The 23386-nt window shown below is 34.0% G+C and overlaps 1 protein-coding gene across 4 annotated transcripts in view; it reads right to left on the bottom strand.

Annotated features, from left to right (window-relative positions):
* Positions 1–23386, bottom strand: part of SNTG1 (syntrophin gamma 1) — a 342205-nt gene that overhangs the window by 39251 nt on the left and 279568 nt on the right. For all 4 annotated transcript variants that reach the window (XM_027638780.1, XM_027638782.1, XM_027638783.1 and 1 more), the window contains 2 exons: positions 11873–11989; positions 7461–7532 (listed from right to left, as the gene is read on the bottom strand). In XM_027638780.1, coding sequence (XP_027494581.1) covers positions 7461–7532; positions 11873–11989 — 189 coding nt within the window. The remainder of the gene's footprint in view (positions 1–7460; positions 7533–11872; positions 11990–23386) is intronic.

Raw genomic sequence — 23386 nt, 5'->3', positions numbered from 1 at the left:
ATCACTTCCCTACTCTGTCTGAGTAGGAAAATTAATTTCCTATTCTGCCTGATTAAAAGATGATGCAGTCTCAAAGACTCGCATCTGAATCAGAGCAAGACTCTGAACACAGGTTTCCTCAGAAACAGTTCCATAATTTTGCCTGTTTCTTAATGAGAAACTTGTTTATTTTTATGCTATATGAGGAAAACTATCAAAATGTCCATAGACTAATCTTCTGAGGAAATAAATTATTCTAATATTTTTCAGAGAAGCATTAGCAGTTATTTTATGCTACAGAGAAATCAGAGACTAATATAACTACAAACACATATTAAAATGTGCTTATCATCACTTTGGAAAGTTATTGAGGTTTTGTACCTCTTCAAAGTTTCAGGCATTATTTGCTGGAAACTAAGTTTAAGAACAGATCCCATAAGAGTATATGTAATGATAATAAATTGCAATGCTAAAGAGTGATCCTATCTTATCATTCTGCCCCCTTGATTATTACTTCCTCAAATTTTAATAAATTTTTTTCTCTGTGCTATTTGCCTGCCTAAGGATATTTTAGTATTTTTACATTATAGTTAAAACAGCTGAATCAGTTCTGTAAAATGGAATAGGAAAAGGAATGAAATTGCTTTGTCCCTATTAAAACCAAAGAAACAAACAGACAAGCATTACCCCCTGAAACTGCTTTTTAGGCTGCTCTGGAACCTCCATTCTTTGAAATAGAAACAGCTATTAAGGGAAAGGTGAAGAATTTTGCTCCCCTTGGAAAAAAAATGACTTAACATCTACCAAAAAAGGTAGTTGTTCTTGGCAAAATTTGGCTGTTACCATTTGAAGATTTTATTCTGAATGTGCTTCATCACCATGTTGTACAGAAAGAGAAAATCCCTATTTTCCCGGATATTAGGGGTTGTTATGCTACTAGCCATGGTAAGTGAGAACATGATACACTATTTCTCCTTAAAGAGGCAATACACCTCTTCTAGAAAAGAAAAAAAAAACATGACTCAAAACCAGAAGTGGACAATTATGTGGAAGAAAAGTCCATATAAGTCTCATTTTTATAGGTTTTTGTGAGTTTTTTTCAACTTTAGATGTATTTGTTTTAAGGGTAGGAAAAGATCTTTTAAAGGTCTTCCTCATGAAGGACACAAATATTGGAAGGATAAGAATTAAACCTCATCAAACTAAAAGTTGGAAAATTACCCACCAAATTGATTATACATTATATTAATAGCATTGCCTACATGACTGCATACTCTTTTTTATTTATCTTCCTTTTTTTTGGACAAAATTCCTTACTTACTCAAATAGCCTGTCAATACATTATGTCAGGATGAGAATACATTAGGGTAGCATAGGGAAAGCATTTGTGTTAATACATCAGCAAATTTGTATGAGTAAAAAGATAAAGAATTATATTTTACATTACTTGTTAATAGTACTCAGAAAAAAAAATCAAAAGGGGCTATGGAGAAGAAGATCCTATCAAACCAAAGATCAAACAAGACAAAAAATTTGTTAGGAAGTTAATATTTCTGTTCTCACTGCTGGCTCTGGTTGTTGAGAGTAATTAATTTGTAGACCTCCACTGTGAAGAGATTGCACCAACAGAAGTTTTGAATAGTTGTCCCTGAGACAGGATCAATTTATGTCATATAAGGAATGGGACACAGTTTCAGTGAAAAAAATACAGAATTATCACTGTTGCATGAATGCCTGTAGTCCCAAATTCTTTGTGCAATAAAACTGCAACATCTCAAGTTAAATTTAAGTATTGCAATAGCCAGAAAGAAAGACAGTTGGCAACAGTTAAAAAGCCTCAAAGGATTAAAATCTGTGACCAGAAAATAAGAGAAAATTGATAAATTAGAGAAAAATGCTACACAAAAATCTATTCAAATTGATGTATCAGAATATACTAGTGAATAAAATACTGAAATACTGAATCACTCCAAGCTTTAGAAATTCCCTGATTAGACTAATTCAATTAAAGGAAACTTCTCAAGCTTCAGTTAGATCTCAAATATCTAGGATATAAGACATATGCCAGTCTTTCCCGAGTATCCTTACACAGTATTTATATTTCACACCTTATTTCTCTTCTTTTTCAACATTCGTTTTGCCTCATGTTAAAAGTTGAATTAGTTTTGCCTTTCAAGGATGTTGCAACAGCACTGTTGGTCTCATAACTAGACAGGCAGTAAAAGAAACTTCTGCAACAAAGAGGTTGCAGAAGTCATTTAAACATTTATATTATTTTCTTTTTCCTCTGTGTGTGTTTATCTTGTTATTTCTTCTTTCAGGAAGAAGGATCAGACCGTGAGATTGGCAGCCCCAGCCCAACAAAACTGACTCATTTTTCACTCAAAATAAACCTATCTAAAGTCATTGGGAAATATGAAAAGCCTTCCTTGGTAACTTTGTTTCGAATGTTGTTTGTCCTTCCTTGCTGAACAAAACGAAAAGTTAACGAGCCTTTATACAATGGTAGTTGTCATGCATGTAATAACACTGCCTCTTTGCTTTCAAAAAGGTTTTTTACATGGTGCTGTAGAGTTAGAGCAACATCAGCGCCTTTAACACAGAGGACCCAATAAATTTGTCCAAATTAACACACCACAGATTAGGTCTTGTATAACTATGCATATGTTCAGAAGAAATGAACTGAAATCACATACGGAATCACAGGAAACATGTGCAATCTGACCAGAGATCATCTAGTGGCTATCTCCATGCATTGTAGTAGCAGCTACACACTAGCTTACACTTATATGGATCCAGTGGTGGAAATCCAATGGCCTTGTCAGGAGCTCGATTTCAGTACAGGGGAAGTTTTTCTTTATCGTATAACTGAAGCCAACTTAATGATTGTCTTAATGTAAGTGGACATGGAGATATTTAAGACTTTTACTATTTTTCTTATCGTAGAAAACAATCATAATTCTAGTTAGAGGGGAAAACAAACCTCTTTTCTTTGGCAACATTAAATACTCTTAAATGTAGAACAGAAGACAAACGAAAGACTGAAAATTACTCGAAGTGTTTTCAACTGGAACACTCATCAGTTTAGCATTTTTTCCAGGAATTGACACCTGGCTAAACCATGGCTGAAAATCTGATATTCCATGGATGTAGCATTAACCTATACATTACTTCTGCAGTTTTGAGTATGTGAGAAGTACTTTAGAGGAATCAACTTAGGATGCAAGCCTCAGCCATTGAGCTAACTATATTAATGATAGACTTCAAAATATGTTCTGGATTTTCATTTTATATGTTTATGTGTCTATTTGCATTATTTTTAAAATTAATCTGAACATATAAACATTTCCAGTAGTTTCCCATGCTTTTTATATCACCTTTTTCCTTTACTTGACTTACTGGAAATGGACAGCATAATTACAGGCAATTTAAGCAGGAAAAATTAACATAACTACATTTGAGGTTTTACACATACCAACAGTTAAATAAAGAAGGAAATCACAAGTCTTCTGAGACACCAAGTTGGTCCTGATTAATATAGCAAGAAAATTATAGCTGCACTGATATGAATTATACTAGCTATAAACATCAATGATTCACTACCCTGACATATTGCCGGCATAGACTGTCTTCCACAATTATCCTCACATTTCATTTCAGAGCTGGTCTGACACTTGAATATGTTTTCTGTTTCCTGCTGAATAAAGCATGTTTTTATGGTGAATTTCCAAATATTTTTGCATGACACACTGAAGATAGAAGCCAGGTGACTGAACTATAGAAAGCATTTTCTCACAACTGAAAACAGATGCTTGGATGAGCTAAAGAAGTAAGTAACTCAAGTAAAAGGGGCAGAGAACTGCAACCTTTTACGTTATTGTCCAAAATTTACCTGAAAAATGTAATAAACCTTTTTCTAAACCTCATATAGAAAAACTGTTTAAATATTTAAACTGTTTACCAATTTATCTAAGATGTTTTTAAATTATACACATTTGCGCGTGCATGCACATGCACACAGACTCAAAATACACATATTAAAACTGCATATCAAAAATATAAGAGGTAACAAAAGAACAGATACAAAAAACCAGTTAAACCAGTTTTGAAGTACCGAAGAGGACAAGGTCATCTGTCCATTTCTGAAGCTAGAAGGGAGAGAAGCACCTGCTTTTCTGGAGTATTGAATATTTGTTCAATTGTAACACTAAAATTAGTTGACTATTAACAGGGCTTTACTCCTCAAAATAAAAGATTGGATGAAAAAAGCTTCTTGCACAAAAAAATTAGAAATATTTATCCATAGTAAATTCTAACCGATTCTGTTGAAAATTACTCATAGATAAATTTTAATCACAGATTTACAGAATATGTTGAGTTGGAAGGGACCCATAAGGTTCATCAAGTCCAACTCTTAGCCCTACACAGGACCATTCCCAAGAGTCACACCATGTGCCTGAGAGCATTGTCCAAATGTTTCTTGAACTCTGTCAGGCTTGGTGCTGTGAAACATTCAAGGTCAGGTTGGACAGGGTTCTGAGAAATCTGACCTAGTTGCAGTCATGCCTGCTCATTGCAGGGGGAGTTGGACTAGATGGCCTTTAAAGGTCTCTTCCAATGCAAATTACTCTATAATTCTATGATTCACTATTACTCCTAGTGAGTATGTGCACAGAAAAATTTGAGTTTATTCAAGAATATGGAACTAAACCCTCTTCAGAGACACTGATGGATGACATTGTCCTGCAAACGGCATTACTGTCTTTGGGGGTTTATTTCTGCCCAATGACAGTTATTGTCTCTTCTGAAGTAGAAACAGAATAATTCTATTGTCTCAATTTTCCTGAAAAGAATTACATGAATTCAGTCTTTACCATGGAAGAACAGGAAGTGCAGGAGTGGGAACATTCTGTAGTGGAATAAACCTGGGTTCTTTTCATTTTCTCATTAGATTTCCTGAGCTATCATGCTATCTATCAATCCTTAAGAATATAATTACTTCAAACCCTGTTACTTTGTCCTTTTGCCATTCAACTTATTCTCCAAGGCAAACAGATTTATAACAAAAATAGCAAGTGAGGTAGTATAGAGAGGAAAAATTTGAAGGTGATCACAAAACATGAGAGTAACTTTTTTTACGATGCCTCTGTTTCAGTAATACCCATGGGGTTTGCACAAATGTGTCCTGAAACACTTATTGCTAAAATGGAGACTTTTATGGTGCTGGCATAAAAGTTGAACAAAACCTTGAGTCTCTACAGATGTTCAATGTAGTAGCAGTAATGGGAAGCTGTTTTTCCTGGTTTTATTTGCTTTTATATTTAGTGAAACCATAGTTAAGTCCTACAGTAACTGCTGTAGAAAACTAGAAAACAGTGAAGATTAATACTCCAATGTCATAGGCTGCCATTTTATTGCAATGATTTTTCTACTTCCATTTTTTATTATTTACAGGTTTTAGTAAGCCAAAGAACCTGTTTGAAACATTTCAAGACTTTAAAAGCTTGACCATATTTACAGAAAATAAAGGAATATCTGAGTAGGAATAAAGTGATAAAGAAACACATAAATGATATTCTTATATCACTTAAACTGGAATTTCCTCTCTGCCTATCTGTTAATACAGACTGAGGCTGGAAGATCTACACCTCTTCCCAGACAATTTGGAAAGCTGATGACAAGAAAAAACGTCATCTTTGTAGTCTTTTCTGTGCTTCCACACAAAAGTGGCAGGAAGGCATCGGTTCAGGTTTTACTGCCTTGTGGACTGACTCTTTGGTTGTAATAACTTCTGCTAAATTGCTGAGAAGAGAAAAAAAATCCATGTATTGATATGCAAGAACAGGGGACACAGGAGAAGGGGGAAAAAAGAAAAATGGCTAAAATTGAGAGCAAATGAGAAGAGCATCAACAAAGGCAAAAGGCTAGAAAAAAGGAAAAGAAGGATCTTTAAGTTACAGAAAACTATATGGTATACATTCTGTAAATTTCTATACAGGGACTATAATAAAATCCTTGGATAAGTCATAAGGAGTCATCTTCCTGGCTCCACCACACTTCTCTGACAAAGAAGAGCTACCTTGATGCTTACCACAATAAGCCCAAGGCCTGAAGCAATTACAGACTAATGGGGGGGAGGGGGGGGGCAGAAGCGTGGCAGGGTGGGGGAAAAGGGTTTGAGATTTTTCAACTCTCTTAAAGCCTGACTGTGTTCTAAGAGCATTGTTTGTATACACCCTTAGTGCAATGTCTTCAAAGAGTGAAAAACTTTTCCTGTAACTTCTCTCCCTACATGACCACTTCTAAGGAGTCAATATTTACACAGACTTGGTAGTTAAAGGACATGCCACAGTGATGTGATGTTTTGCATTTGGGATATTTTACTCCCTGATGAAGTCTCCAGGCCTCACGGTCATCATAGCAGTAAAAGAAAATCTTTCACTTTTCTGTTCAGATTGCTAGCAAAGGAGTTTTTTTTTCAGACTACAAACTTTGTTTCTTTTCTTTTTTTTGAAGTCTCAGATGTAAGAAGTTTCTGAATTTTATTAAGGCATTACATCTGTAATTTGCCTCCCTAAGGAAAATATAGTGCACCTATGAGATCTACAATACCTAGGAAATGTACTATTTATGTCAGTAAAAGGTCTTCCCAGTGGGAAATACTTTTAAAAAAAATATTATTTTTTCATACATCCTTTTGATACTAGTCTGCATCGAACTGGATAAAAGTCCAGAAAAGTCCAAATTACATTTTACACAATTTTGACCTAAAAAACCCAAAACCAACATACACCAGAAGGCACTTCAGTTTAATGGAAAGAGACAATTTCTTTTCATCCCTTTTTTTCTCATGGAAAATTTTGGGCACCTGTTTTTCACTGTTTTTAAAATAGAGAGAAGACAAGATAAATTAATTCTGATTGAATTGAGAACTAAAAATTAAAATCAATGTACAGTAATGGTCTTATTCAATTTTGTACTCATAGTTTTAGCATTCTAAACCTATTTCATTATCTCTTCCCATTTGTTACAGCTAGGGTAAACTGAAGAAATTAGAAAAAATAAGACAAAAGTTTTCGGAATGGTATTGTGTATTTTAAAGACTGCTCTCAGGCCTAGTGAAATCTTACATTGCAGCCACTACTAGTTTCATCAACATATTCGAAAACAATCAAATTGATCACCGTTTCTTTAGGTCCTCAGTTAGAAAATGAAATGTCGTGTTTATTAAATGTGACATTAAAGTTGTAAACCCCATACAGCATTATGGAGATACAAAGTAGTTTCCTAGTCAAAATCAATTTATTTTCAATTTTGCCATGCCTTCTAGTTTGGTTCTGTATCTACTGACACCAGGACTTCTGATATTTGAATTCAAAGGGAAAAAATGAGATCTCTTTCTGCAAGGTGGTCAGCGTTACTCTCTGGTTTGACAACTGGTCTGTCAGAGTGGTAATTTATTTTATACTTTCTCATCATACCTTGAGAATTTTGCACATTATCTCATAAACTGAAAATGTTTTCTCAGCTCGTGTCCAATCCCAGGTTGTGACCTTTGGGGAAAAAAAACAAAAACAAAAGACAAAACAAAACAAAACAAAACAAACAAACAGAAAAAAAACCACAGAAAAAGAAATTAAGTTATTTTCATTTATTTCAGGAAGTAAGTTTATTAACAAAAATAAAGCTATATCCCTAAGCTCTTTACATTCAGTATAATGTATACAGAAAGACCATGCATTGCCTCAGAGCAATAACTAGCGGGGACCAGGCTGTTCCATCCAGGCAATGCTTGGAAGAAGTTCTCCCTGTATTTACAGTGCAGTGTCTTTGCATGCTGGCTGCTCTGTGCTGAATGATGATGCTTCCCCAGGGAACTGGTAGGGGTCGCATTGAGATCCTGAGAGGATACACCCCTTGAATTCATCTCAGAGAGCCAGTGCCCTGACTACAGGAACATATGTTTCTCTTTACTTTCCTCCTTGTAACTGCATGCCACTATTTGCTCCCAGTCACCTACAGTATTTGCAAATCCATAAAATGAGTCTCCAACCTTGCAATGTCCCAGACACTTACCTCACATGCCTTGAAATCCAGAGGGAAAAAAACCCCCATGAAACAAGAGGCAAGTATACATTTTCTTTTTTTTTCTTATCAAGATCTACTTCTAAATTCGAACAACGAACATTTGAAGAATAGTTTATTTTTCCTCTTTGGCTTGGGATTTGACAATTGTGTTTAACTGTATTAATTTTAAGCAATTATTTTACACAAAAATTCATAGATAAAAGAATTAAATACAATTAAATAAAAGGGTAAGAGGTAAGACTTAAATAGGACAGAAAAAGATAGCTGAATATATTCAGTAAGGTAAGAGTCAAGACAATATCACAACAATCTATAAATAACTTTTCAAAGAAACTGCAAAATGGAAACAGGAGAATATTCACAGTCTCAAAATACAGAAGGCGGCACAAAAGAGAATGAAACTGAGGTTATATATGAAAGAAAAATAATCTTAATGGTAAGATATTGGCATAGCTCCAAAGGAAGATGGTTTTATCATTAAATTTATTAGGCATGATGAAGAGGTTAATGAAACCACAAATTATTAGTTCTACAAGATTCAAGATAAAATTATTTGAAAAATTTATGATAAAATACTGTTCACAGGCTAGGAGGAAAAATACTGTATGAGAACAATTTCTCTCTTATCTAAAGAGAAAATAATCAATAATAGATACAACACATCTGAGAAGCGTCGGTGAGTTTGGATGCTAGGGGATAAAATTTTCTTGATCAAAATTTTTTGCAGTTGTATGAGAGAATTCTATTCCTAACTTAATTTTTAGTTACAAACACTATTGTAATACAAACTCCTTTCAGGAAATCATAGGCAGGAGTGAAAAGTTAAAAAATACAGCGTTATAGTTCCATTATTAGAATTTTATTTATTTGCAGTCATCCTCAAATGCAGTTTTCACCATCTTAATGAGGTATGGCAACTAAACCATAAAGCTACTCTTTATGCTATGGACAAAAAGATGAATTTCTCACCAAGAACAAAGAAATGGGGAGAGGAATCTTGCTACAGCCCCGCTGAGACCTAAACTCCAGCCACACCAGCTGAAGTCATATTCCTCCATCAGGAAAAGTAGTTACTATGGCTGCTGAAGCACAGACTCATTTGGAACTACGTTTAAAAACTTTGGTGGAAAATATAAGACCTCCCTCTTCTCTTTGCTTTTGTTTGTACCTATGAAGGGACTTATTTTCAGGTCAAACCAAAACTCTTTCTATATAACGCTATGTGCAAAGCAAGAGCAATTGTCGAATTAAGACAGCCACAGAAATTGCTTCACCTGTTCACTTTTAATATTTTAATTTAAAAGCTTGAATAGCAAAACAAAAGGTGTTAGTGGCTCTTTCTCACGTCCATCCTGTCTGAGATTTCCAATTGCAAATTGTAAAAAACTGATACACACCAGACCTGACACAATTAATAATTCTAAAGGAGAAAATGTACCAGAATATAACAGAAAGAAAAAAAAGGGCAATTTTCTGTAAAGCTTTTAAAGTGTAAATAAGTAATATTAAGAGTGCTCCTTTATCTGAGCATGCAAAGTAGAAGTACTGTTGATCAAACAGCTAAAAAAAGAGGCAGGGAGAGGCTGCTGATAGACGCTGTTTAACACATACTTCCCTAATGTGCTAGACTTTGGTAAAGATTGGGGAAATACTTTCATTTGATTTTCTGGTTAAAAATTTGGCAAGACATCTCTGTTCAGAAAAAAACTTCATCCAAGGAGTTTACACTGCAAATATAATTAAAACTGTTTTTCTTTTGACTACACTTTATGCATCTCATAAATAGAAGCTCTGAAACTGTGTTGTTGAAACTTTCCTCGTAATCTTTTGTGATGCCTGGAAGAAACAAACATATATACCTGCAGAATAGCAAACATAACAGTATGCATTTGCATGCAAAAAATAGGGTGTTAGAAGTCCTTTAGAAGGCTTTCTGCAGTCTTTGATAAGAAGAAAAATTTTCTGGGCATATAAGCGTGCAATTAATACATTACATGTTGAGGTTGGAACTAGATGATCTTTAAGGTCCTTTCCAACCCAAACTATACTATGATAATATGTCTTTAAGGCAACTCCACAGGAACTCTTCCTCTGTTTGTCCTATAAAAAGCATGTTTATCATTCTGTTTCCCTCCTACTCCATGGAAAGAAAATATCTTTCTCTATGTTTGAACCGTTTTTCTCTTTTAGAAAAGGAGCCAGAATCTGACAAAACAAAATCATGTTGTGCTTGCAGCTCAGTTGAAACGAGACCTATAAAAACTCAAGGATGAGTTGCTTGTCTTATACAACAGCAGCTTGTCAAATTTCCTTTATTAACATCACATGGTTCAGAGTCTCCCCATGAACATGTTCCTTCCACAACCGTTAATCACCCCCCATTACCCATTTACCTCCTAGAAACATATTACTCCTGAAAACTTATGATTCTTCAGTACAGAGGCTTGTAGTCCCTTCGATAGTGCTTACAAAAGAATAACCTTCCTATTTTATATTGAACGGGAGCTCTCAACATTAATTCTGCTTCTATCTAGTGCCTAGAATGTAGGTGGCTTTATTTGACAGGCAGCAATTGCTCAAGTAGGTCTAGCAAAGACAGAACAGTTTTTGAATTAAGGTGCTTAGTAGCTTGATCTGATATTTTAATCTGATCCTGAAAAATATCCACCAACAAAAGCCAAACTTCCATTACCAATCATGGGAGAGTCAAACCCATACCAGTGAACTAGTGTACAAATACTGAACACATGGAGTTTTCAGTTCCTACTTACTTCCACTCCTCATGTCTTTCATATGTTTTTAAGCCTTTTCCCTAAATGGGAATAGATACTGATGAACAATGTAAAGATTTGTGATCTGGTTTTGAACCACATGAGGAACAGATTGCCCAGAGAGGTGGTATATGCTCCATCCCTGGAAACATCAGGCAGGACTAGGCTCTGAGCAACCTGTTCCAGCTGAAGGTGTCCCCGCTTACTGTAGGGGGCTTGCACTAGATGACCTTTAAAGCTCCCTTCCAACCTGAACTATTCTGTAATTCTGTGATTCAGGCAGGAAGGAGCTACAGCCTGGATCTGGCAACACAGGGTTTAGCAGCAGTCAGCAGGGTCACTCAATAAATAGGAAAAATGAATGAACATGACTGTCCCTGCTGCAGGCATAGGATTGCTACTGGATCCTTAGTAAATAGCTTAAAAGTTAGCTAGGGGATCTTTACTGCAGCTTAGATGTACCATCAAACTGCAAAAGTAAATTGCTGAGTATAAGACGAGAGCTAAAATTTTACCCAGTGTTCCCAGTCAGATTCCAATCAAAATATTTAACTTAATTTAATTTGCTTCCCTACCTTCCTTTGGAGCTCTCTAGCAGCAAAAACTTACATTCGGGATGAAATCTAAATACAGACATATTACAATTTCCACAGCATGCAAAAAGCTTTGCTATTTCCCCAAATCCCAGCAGTTTCACTAGAACGATTGTTCAGTTGAAATTTAACCATCTTACTTCAGGCCTTTTCTGTCTGCCAAAGGAAAGTTAAAAGCTGCCTTTTAACATAAGTAGATTTTTCTTTTATTTTTCTAAGTGCTCAGTTTAGTGTCAGGAAAGAAATTCTTGTAAAATGCTCAGTCATCTGATGAACAGATGCTTTCTGTCACTTCTATACCACATATCCTGGAACTTTTCAGTGCTGCTATTTTCAATCCTGTTACTGAGTGATATCTCATTGCAAAAGCCTTGTACACATTACATGAAATTATTTTCCTTAATAACATTTATTCCCACTAAGTATGAGAAAAATACTTACTGGAGGTGCTATAAATTTATAGAGGGAAGATCCTCTCAGTGCTAGAAACTTTGGTGTGTACATTCGATCCTGAAGGGAGTCCTGTTCCCGTTCTTCTGTCCAGCCCATGTAGACTATCTGACAGAAAAATCAATAGTGTTGACAAATTCCTCAGACATTTTCTTGTGTTGCAAATATTTCATATGAGCAAGCTGATGTCTGTCAAATTTTACATAGCTGCATACCTTGAACTCCTAACACAATAGGGTGCATTGGCAGTTTGTACAAAGAACACCTGTTAGGACAATCCAAAAACATGAGAACCAACCCTTGCTGTGCTGGTAACAAGAAAAAAACCTAAACCACATACTCCATGGATGTTAAAGGTCTATTCTACATATTTGCTGACAGATCACATCAGCAAATTTTAATGTAAGTGAAGTATAAGGAACCACTACTCAGGAATATCAAATCAAGGAACTTCTATTACACAGCAATATAGATACTGTCTCCACATACAGTTTCACAGTTAGGCATTAAACAATATGATCTTACAAATTTTATTTCCAACTAATGACAATCTGTCTCTTTTTCTTTTTTTTTTTAATTGCCTGAAAATACCTGTGAGGAGTTTTGAACCTTCTTGCTTAGAAACAGCAAATTTACTGACTGTTTTCAGCCACTATCTTGAACAGACTTCATCTACAGCTAAGGATTAAGCAGATTGCTGCAGACACTTACCACTACTTGTAGATATTCTGACAAGATGTTTGAACTGGAACTTAGTTCATTTTAGGATGCAATTCCCTACCTATATCCACCTATTAAGTCTGAGTAATTTAATATCAACTCCTTAAAGAGTAGCAGAGCATGAGTCACCACTATGTTAACTTCTGGAGAACCACTGAACAGCGAGCAGACCCATCATGAAACCTTTGGTTTATAACCATGCCATTAGTAATAAAATACAATTTCCAGCGTGCACTACTGCTATGGAAAATAGATCAACCCATATTTCACAGAATGCTGCTAATGGGATAGATTTACTTCTAAGTATCTTTGTGAAACTGATTTCTACATTAACTAAGAAAATATGGGGTAATCTGTCTTACATGTCAGTAATGATCATATAAGGAAAACAGTTTCGGTAAAATAAAGACAATCACATAAATAGTCAACAGGTTAGTAAGTTTACCAATAGTAAAAAAAGGTCTCCAAAATGAAGGTTTGTACTGCGTGTTTTATCCACTCAGATTTTGTATGTCATGGCCTTTTAAAAAAGTAATGTACACCATTTTATTTCATTACTTTTGGGAAGAGGATTTTCATTGACAGTTTTCCATGGAATACACATTAAAGTAAATGGTGGGTCTGTTGTTTTTCTTTTTTCTCTTCTTTTTTTTTTTTTTTTTCTGGTGGATTTTATTGTAACACACTGGAAATTAATGACTTTTTCAAATCCCATTGTGTGAAATCAACACTACTACTCTCTCTCACAGTTTATTGGATATTTCATGGACTATAAACAGAGACAGGGAGAAGGTCCATTCCTCTAACACTACAATGAAACCTCAACGTTTAATTATTTTGCCAATAGCAAACACTAAAACTGCCACATAGTCTCAGGTTCAATGAAGAATATGTGTTGAAGTATCTGCTGGTTTAGTAACTAAACAAGCCTATAAAAGTCAAAAAGACAACAGATATGCACCATAATATTCAAGTATCAAGAAGAGTGCTAAACACTGTATTGTCATGCAATAACTAAATAGACATGTTCTCTGAAATCTCATTTATTCCTGAATGAGGAAATATTCAGAAGGAAAAAAACCCTAACAAACAACTGAGAGGTACAGTAGGAGAAGTTTTAAATTACTTCAATTTGATATTTATTCAAATTTCATTTCTGCGGTTTCATATGTTATCCATAAGTATGGATACCCATCCATGGAATCTCTAGACCTCAGTGACTGAGAGGGGTTACACAGAAAAGTTAAATTAGTATAACAAAATTGTACTACTATTTGCAGTACTTTGGCATATTTGCCTATCAGTAACTGAAAGAGAATGAATGATGTCTAGTTTCTAGGAATTGAGACATCTATGCTTTTAAATTAATTAAACAGGATTAATTTGGTTTCATCTTGATTTTTTTCACTAAAATTGGACACAGAGTAAGATATCATCTTGCCTGATGACATTTAATAACATTGTAACACTGTATGCAATCTCTACTTAGTGTTTTTCTCTTTCATATTCCTCATTTCTACTATTCATCAAAATAACAGGATACAGTCACTCATGCTGTGCAAATGTATCGATATTTCACATTTGATTGACTCAGTACTAAAGCAGCCATGAAATTTAATGCCTCTGTAGATCATGAGGAAAAATTAGATTGATTTTCCAGAAAATCTGCTGTACCAAAGTTTTATCAACATAAAAGCATTTCTCTTTCACACTCAATACCTACTATTCAACATAAAGAAGAACTGTGAAGCAAAGGCTGTATGACTATAATTAGGAATACTTACAAAATTGTTTGAATGCATGCGCATGCATATCCACACGTGTGGATTAAAATAGCCTGGGCTAGATTCTGGAAAACAAGGCAAAACTGAACAAATAGTTGCTAGCTATTTTAATAGGTAACTATGATAACTGATATGTTCCTACAGTGATCTCAGTTTTATCTAAACACACTGAACATGTGAAGTTAAATAAAATATTGTAATTTTTACATAATAAAGGTGAGAAACTGTTGAAAAATTTCACTTCTGAGATAAAATAGATGACCTCTTTGAGACATTTATGTTACTGGTAAACATTCTTACTTCTAAAAAAAAATCTTTATGAAAAAATTAAAGACAATTATTTATTGGAAAGGGATCTTAACTTTCCAAATTAATAGCTCATGTGTATACATGAACTGAAATAGTGATGAATATGATATTTGAATATGATAGTGATGAATATGATATGAGTTTTGGACCCTCTCTGTTTTGCTGCACACGTGGATTTGGTACATATGGAATTTCATGAGGTTATGAAATTTCAGAAATTTCATTTCTAAAAATAAATGCTTAGAACGACAGACACATGATGAACGGAAATAAATGTTAATCACAAATAGACGGTGCATAGCATGTTCCTCTATAAATTAAAAAATTTGTTTAGTTTTTTAACCTTAGTAAGTTTTTTGGAGTCCCTATAAACTGTTATCACCAAAGGCGGCAGTGGTGGTGAAAACAGATTTTATTTATGATAAAATTCCACTTAAAAGATAATTTTTGCAGTCCTGGTTTCTGATTTACCTGAAGCAGCTCATTCTTCAAAATCAAATGGTGGCACAAATTAGTTAACTTAGTGGCTACTGGTTCAGTAACAAAGATTCAATAAGTCATAATGGTTTATGAGTTAAATCATGCACAGTTTAAAAAAAGTCTATATTGAAATGATAAATGAAACAGGGCAATTTCTTCAGTCAAAAATCCATAATCTTGTAATTTAATATGTACTTAAATCACACAGACATCCTAATCAAGCAAGATAAATTGCCGTATTTTATATCAGTCCAATATCTTGCTAAAAATGACTTAAATAGCCTTGAGTTTCAGAGGGACCTTTTCAGAGTTCTTACATAGTTTTTATTATTTTTTAGGAAGAATAGTGAGATAAAAATACAAGAAAATTTCCCCAAAATGAAACATAAAATGTATGCTACATTATAGAAGTGAGGTGATTCAAAGATCAGAACACTGACAGCTTTTTATCTTGGAAGTCTGATACTCATATACACTGTGTGAAAACATGTTGTAGGGCAATAGGATGAACATGGAGTCAGAAGACAAATGACTATGTCAGACAACACAGGGGGAAAATTATGAGGAATGAGAAACTCAGATAACGCTCTCTACCCTGCTTTTAATATAATTTTCTCTGTACATTTTAAAATCATTTTCCATATAGTCTAAAAATTCACTATAGTCAATTGTTAGCAGAAAAACAACAAAAAACACACTGCAAATGTGTGAAAAAAAATTGAACAAAAAGTGTGATCATGATGATTTGTAAAACCAGTTGTGCATATAAAAGGCTTGGGATTTTTATGCTGAGAAACTTTTTTTATAAGTCAACAGAAAAACTAATCACATAAAATATTGAAGGAATGTTAGAAAAATTTTGCTTAATTGTAAGTGCAATCAAAATGTCTCCTATTCTATTTTTCAGGTTTCTGAAAACCCTTGTTACCTTTCCATAAATATTTTAATTCTTGTGAATTATTTTCTATCTTCTTCACCAAAAAAAAGTCCACTAAAACAAGATAGTCTACATATGAAAAACAATCTGAAAGAAACAGAAGATAGTTGGCAGTGCAAGGCTATTTTACATAGGTTTCAGATTAAAGTAATTTAAAATGACATTTCTCTTAGTATAATTTGTGAGAAATAAATATCAGTAATGGTCAATATTTTCTAGAAAATTATGTCATATAATTAATAGCAAAAGAATGGCTTTGACAAACATTCTCTATGACTTTTATTTCTAAACTTCAAAAATCAGAAATGAACTATTTTGATTTGAATTGTAGATGGATGTGGCCCTGGTAACCTGCTCTAGGTGATTGTGCCTGAACAGTGGGAATTAGGCAAGATGACCTCGAGAGGTTTCTTATGACCTGAACATTCTGTGGTTCTGGGAAAGAAAACAAATTATGGATGTATAAAAACAGAAAACTTTTTATGCCAAGTAGTTTCCCCTTTCAGTTGCCCTCTATTATATCACCTCCTTTCTATTCTAAATGCTTTAGAGCTATCACCTACAAGGATCCCCTTCATATTTTTGAACTACCTAGCTACTAACAGATTATTAAATCTAAGATCGTACATGTATTTTTTCTCACATAGATTAATTTCCTTCTGGGTAAGAACTCACATTATCATCTTGCTATCAGAACAAGGTTGAGTATAGGTTTTCCATTTGGTGTTGTCCTGTTTTATTTTTTAAATGATGACACAAAAATTAAGGAAATATTCTGACTCTGAGTAAATAGTACCAGAGAAAGCAGAAAATACTTTTTATTTATGGAATATGATTTTTCCCTTACACTCCAGATAACTGAAAACTGGTATCAAAGACTTCAAACAGAGTATATTTGCTTTCTTAGCAAACAACATCATAATCAGAGCAAAGACAGATGTGTAGGGTAACAAAACTTGTCTGGATCTCTGCAAAGATCTGTCCAGCATTAACAGTGCTGTTTGAAAAAACTTCATGACAGTTTACATTACATACAGCACGATCCCATGAGAAAACTTAGCATGTTTCCAGCGAGATCTACCAGATCTTGCTAGAAATAAGGATTATATTGACATGCCTTCACTCCCTTCACAGATTTGAAAAAAATATAGTACATGTGCATACAGGATAGCTTTCTGAACAGGTAAGGATCTGTACCTTGTTTTTCCAGGTTTCTAACAATCTTCTTCTTGCTATAATCCACTAATCCAGAGCAATATTTTTTCTCACCCATTTAGTTTCATCCAGTGTTACATGTTAATAGCCATATTTCAAAGCACTCATTTTGCTTATTTAAGACTTCTAAGTATCTGCTTACTGAAATAAATTCCTCTAATGACAAAATCAATTTGAACATTAATTGGGCAACTATGTGCCTTTGTCAAAATGTCAACTTTAGAAGTTACGGGTTTCTTTCCTCCTTAAATTATTCAAGTCAATGAATGATTACATGTATTTAAAATTAATTATAATTTGAATTTGTTCATTTTAATAGAGGTGATTAGCATTTAGAAGGTACAGACTTTTTTCAAAAAAGACTTTATGCAGCGGTTATTACAAAGATGAATTTGGATGCAAACTGCAGTGTTAGGTATGAATCTATATTAATTTTGGGGTGAGGGGGTGTGTGAAATTATGAGTAGGAATCAGTCCAAAAATTGCTCACACTAGTCCTGTCTTTCAGGATATTGACTGGGTAATTAAAAAAAAAAAAAAAAAAAAAAAAGAACTAGAATAGCTAGCCAGCATGTGGTAAACTCCCTGAAATGCATAAGGGATGTGTGCATTTTACACAGCATTGAATTAAGCATTTTTCTGCTAAATAGGTATGGTAGCTAGATAACACAAATACCTTGTGTTATCTAGAGCAATCTGCCCTCTGTGCTTGACTGAGCCTTCCTCCTTCTTGCAGACTTGTCTTGTTTGCCCACCACATAACTCACTTTCAGAGCAATTTAGCATATCCCTGAGCAGGTTCATTTGGTTGCTAGGTTTATCAATGAGGAGGTTCAGAACTACTGACATCAGAGTCATTTTACAGCAGACCTGAGAGGCTCCAGATTTTCTCTCAACAGAGTAGCTCTCAGTAACTCTTTGAAAATGAGCAGTTCTCACACATTTCCTGACTAAAAAATTTACTATATATCACACTGTCATCCTTCTCCCTCCTTTTAATATTGTGCAACTGCAACTAGTAGGATTCTGCTCTTTTTCCTGGAAAAAAATCTTTGATACATGGTCATATTGGAATTCCTGCCTGTTCATTTTTCATCTCCTGAGTTTAGGAATAGGCACAAGGAAGGCTGTAAATTTTAATCCAGGATGAAATTTCTGGGGGGTTTTGAAGGTTTAAAATAGATAACAGTACAATACAGAAAGCTCAGCACTCAGGTGACAAGAAAGTAAACATCATTTATTCTAAAGTCTAGTAACTTGACTGGGTTTAGGACTTATCTTTTGATTAATGACTTTTTTTCCCCCTTCTAAATGTACATAGTATACATTTTTCAGTCTCTAAAATATAAATGGGTCAAACAAAAAATATTCCAGATAATCAAGCTGAAGGGCATGATCTCTTCTTTTTGATGAACAACATGTCACATTCGCATTTGTCACCACAGGTTAGACTACTAAAACATGTTGAATGAAGAAAAAGATCAGAATATTACCAGTCACTAGACAGTGTCTTTCAGACTTTTGAGTGACATATTTATATTTCTTAAGTACCAGGGTAAGTGAAATATTTACAGATACATTTATTACCATTCTTCTCATCCTGGGAGAACTTTTCAATTAGTTTTCAATTACTAGTTCTAGATATTTTTTTTGATTTTCATTTGCTATTTCTCTGAAAAGGATTGGTATGCAGAACCCAGACAGGACTAGAGCAATTTAGACTATCTGGTTGTCTCTCTGAGATCATACTGCTCATGTAGCTGCTTTATTCACATCCTCAGCTTACAGAACTCAGTTCAAAGGAGATGGCAACAATAAGCTTGAAAGAACCCCAAATGACTGAGTATATGGCAAAAACAGATGATAGGTAATAGGTTAGACTTGTTTGACTTGTTTGAATACTAAAATGAATTTCATTAATAAATATATTGAGATTTCATAACATTATTACATTTCTATAGATTTAGATGTTTACAGTTCAAAGTGTTCACAAAGCCAGGATAACACTACAAATATTCAGTGTATACTTAAAGTTGTCTTTAAAGCCTCTGGTGTTGCTGCTTGCACAAGAAAATAAACATACCTGAGAGAAATCCCTTTTTTGGTACCAATGACTTCACAAGGTCTGACTTAGAAATATTTTTATACCTTTGTGAGTTTGAAGCTTGAAATTTTCACAGAATTAGGAGTTTGGAGACATATATGTATGTACACAAAAGCCTGTTTAGACATAAAATATTATCTTTAAATACTGTACAAAAACATCTTCGAAATTCAATTGAATAATGTTATTCATGGCTACTTGTTTTACTTTACATTCTCATTCATTTAAAGGACAATACTTAAAAACTGATAAAAATAGTTATTAATGCTTGAAAAATTTCTTTTACTATTTCTACTGAGGAACAATTATTTTCAGTCCTATCTGACTATCAAAACAAAAACACTTCTGCAAGCCTCAAATGTTCTTAAGATTTTCCCAGGGCTCTCAGAGAACACAACACTACTTATATGCTCATGGAATAATAAACATAAATAAAATCTTCAAAATATTTAAATAATTTTAGACTAGCATTGCATTGCCTTTCATGAATTCAATAATTTTTTTAAGCACTCAATGCATGGAACTGAAAGAAGAAAAATCATCAAGAGGTGAAATTTTATTTTCCAAAGTACAATCATTTTTCTGCATAAATCCACCAGTTTTCTGGTTTCATAATCCATGTTCAGTTAATGAATTATTTTGAACGAAAAGAGTGAGACCGGAAAAGCCAGAGTAATGACATGGGGTTTATTTTCTTCTTTACCAGCAACATGATTTTGCTGTGAGAAAGAAGGTCTAGGAAAGGTCACCTGGTGATTAGGTAACTTTTTTTATAAAAATAAATTATATTTCTAATTTATAATTTTTTATAAAAAAATTATACAGGTTCAAGGAAAGTTGCTAATTTCTCAGAACTCATAGCACCAAGGGAAGAATTGCCTTTTTATAACAAGCTAACTCACCATTTGAACCCCAAGTTCACATGAACAGAAATGCACCTAATGAAGCAGTGATTAGAGTCAATTCAAAACTAATAATATCATAGAATTCTTCAACGATTAATGACTGCTGCAATCAGAAACATGACGGTAGGGGATATATGACACTGTTGGCTATGGTGCAGTCAGTATTTACAATTGTTAATGGGGACAGATGTCTCTTCTATACAAAGTTAGTTATTGAATTTTCTTATTTAAATTTCTGGTCATCACTATCTCCAGCAACTGATAATCAGTGTATAAAAAACAAAATTTACTAAGAGAAAAGAAATAACAAAGGAGTCTATCTACAGATGAACTAGTCAGAAATAACTGAAGTCCAGAGAGCTCTCCAACACAACATGGAAACCTTGAGAAATTGTGATGCATCTGCATAATGTCTTTGGAGAATCAACATTACCATTGCTAGTTACTAACAGGGAAAAAAATCAATAGGTGGCATAAAATTTTAATCAAATCAATAAAGATTATTCCCTAAGGTAATTTTACAATTTATTAGTTATAGTAAATAATCATTTGGCTAATGATTGAACAGTTTTGAGATCATTAAGCAATAGATATAATTGAGCTTAATTTCTAAAAAAACCCCAATAAATACTCTTCTTGATCTATGAAAAATGAACAGTGAAGTAAAACTTCAGTTTATATTTCAATTCAAATCATACCATGTAATAAGAAATTGTAAATTAATCCATAAATTTAATATATATGGATAGCTTTAGGATTCCTTTTTTTATTAGAAATATCGGACAACAGTTACACATTATTCTTTCTGTAAGTCAAAATGTATTTCAAATCTATATATAAAGAAATGAGGATCACTTTTGAAAAAATAACAGTTGAATGGATATTGTTTAAATACTTAATGCCGTATTTAAACAGACTGGTCCCAGAGATCTTCCACTGTAGCTGGAGATAACATTATGGGTCACTGCTTTTCTCATTCACTTGCCTTCTGAATTTGAACTTTCAATCAAAACAGTCTGAAAAACAAGTTAACTATTTTTATAAAAACAAATAAATATTCTGCAATTGAAATCCAGAAGACATACTTTGTTAGATCTAGAGATGTCTGTCTCATTCCATTATGGTAAAGAAATCATGTAGCAAAGACCACCGATGTCTTCTAGTATTTTTAAAACAATTATTCAATTATTTCTCTTGGTGAGAGATGTTATGAAATCTCCATTCTTAAAGACAGTCAGAAGTTGACATGGTAAAGTCCTGAGTAACCTGATTTATGTAGGTCATTCTCTGAGCAGGATTTTGACCAGATGACCTCATCCAATATAAATTATTCTGCAAGTTTTTGATCTCAAAGTGGTCATATCTGTCTTGGAATCTGTTTTAAAGTAGTCCTGAGTTATTGATCTTAGCAAAACAGCTTCAGCATTGGTTTTATTACATTTCCACATTATTTTTTGGTGGCACACACACTATTACATACCAAATGTAGTAGTTCACATTTCATAATCCATTTGTAGCTCTCCAGGATTTTCTAAATGCATCCATTTTTTATCTACCCTAATTTTCAGAGGGGCAGTATATTAAGTTTCTCTCTGCAGATTTCATCCTTAAAATACACTCTGGAAAAGAATTTTTAGTACAGATTGCTTGCAGGTAAGGTACCCTTGAGACTGAAGACATTGCTCATAAGCAGCTATTAAGAAATGACAGATGTATCCTCTCACCCCTTCTCAGTTGTTAATGGGGGGGGGGAAATTTTAAGGACCCTGATATTCTATAGAGATTGAAAAGGAAAGAGAAGGTGAGAATTCAGATGAGACTAGAATAAAGTTGCTAGTAAAGGCCTAAAGTAATGATATTTAACTTGCAATCTTATATATTCTTAAAGTATATAAAAATCTTCATAATTACTAAGAAAGAAGAAGTGGGATTACTTTGGAACCACTTTAAACATTGGTTTTCAAAACGTGGTATCCAAACACAACTGTGTTGAGAAAAAGAGTCAGAATGCAGTCCCATTCTGAAAGACAAAAATATAGAGGAAAACAACATCCAAAATACCTCCTTTGGAAGCTAAGAAAAACTTTAGGGGATGATTAGATGAAGATCATGATATTCAGTATGTTCTACATAATATTATTTTCATGCTTCTCTTCATAAATTACTTTTTAACAGGATGATTTTTTTTGCTTTGTTGGTATAAAGCCTGTTTTAATTTCCCTGGTGTTTAGATTGAACCTAGGCTATCCTGGAGGTCCTATTGGTAGTCATGTGCCAATAGCCTGTAGCAGGGAGTTAGTAGTAGAGTTCAAAACATTTATTGAACTCACGTTGCATTTAATTATTTTTTGACAGTGGAGTGATACATGTCAACAGTTGACTTGCCTCGGGCATCTTGGTATTTCCATGGATTTTGCAGTTTCATTGGAGAAGTTCAGTTTCTAAAAAGTACCAAATAATACTTATTTTGCAGATTCAGAGCTTTCTTTCACTCAGGCAATTTTTTTTAATGCAAAGTGTCCTACCATTATGAAAAATGGAGGGATGCAACCCATAAAATTAATATTGGGTCCTGAATTGAAGCTCAAATTTCAGTGTAAAATGTTGAGTCTCTATATCCACAGGGGTCTACAGAGGGACAGGCAGGGTCCTTCAACCACAGAGAAGATAACATAAAAAATCCTCTGTGGGTGACATCTGTCTGACTGAAGAAGAGATCTTGATGCAACAATTCAAGGCCCTGGGAAGAGCAGACCGTAACCTATAGTACCAACTATTAAACAATTGATGGATGTAAACTCAGAATTAATATTTAGCCAGAAGTAACTCCTCTCAAAGAGAGTATTTTTTCTTTAAAGCCTTTTTTGCCTAGTCTCAAAGGTCTGCATGCTATTTGCATAATAGATCTTCTTTCCCACTGTCTGGGTTTGGTTTTGAGCAGCAGCCTACTTCAGCAGGAGGGGAAGGAGAGGTTGCTGTATTATCCCACCTACTGCCATCAGGGTGGACTTGTGGGAGCAATAGGTCTGAGTGATGAATGACTATTGCTTT

This window comes from Corapipo altera, unplaced genomic scaffold, assembly GCF_003945725.1.
Source record: "Corapipo altera isolate COAL_440 unplaced genomic scaffold, ASM394572v1 49, whole genome shotgun sequence".
Taxonomy (NCBI): Eukaryota; Metazoa; Chordata; class Aves; order Passeriformes; family Pipridae; genus Corapipo; species Corapipo altera.
This window is presented reverse-complemented; position numbering and strand designations above follow the sequence as displayed.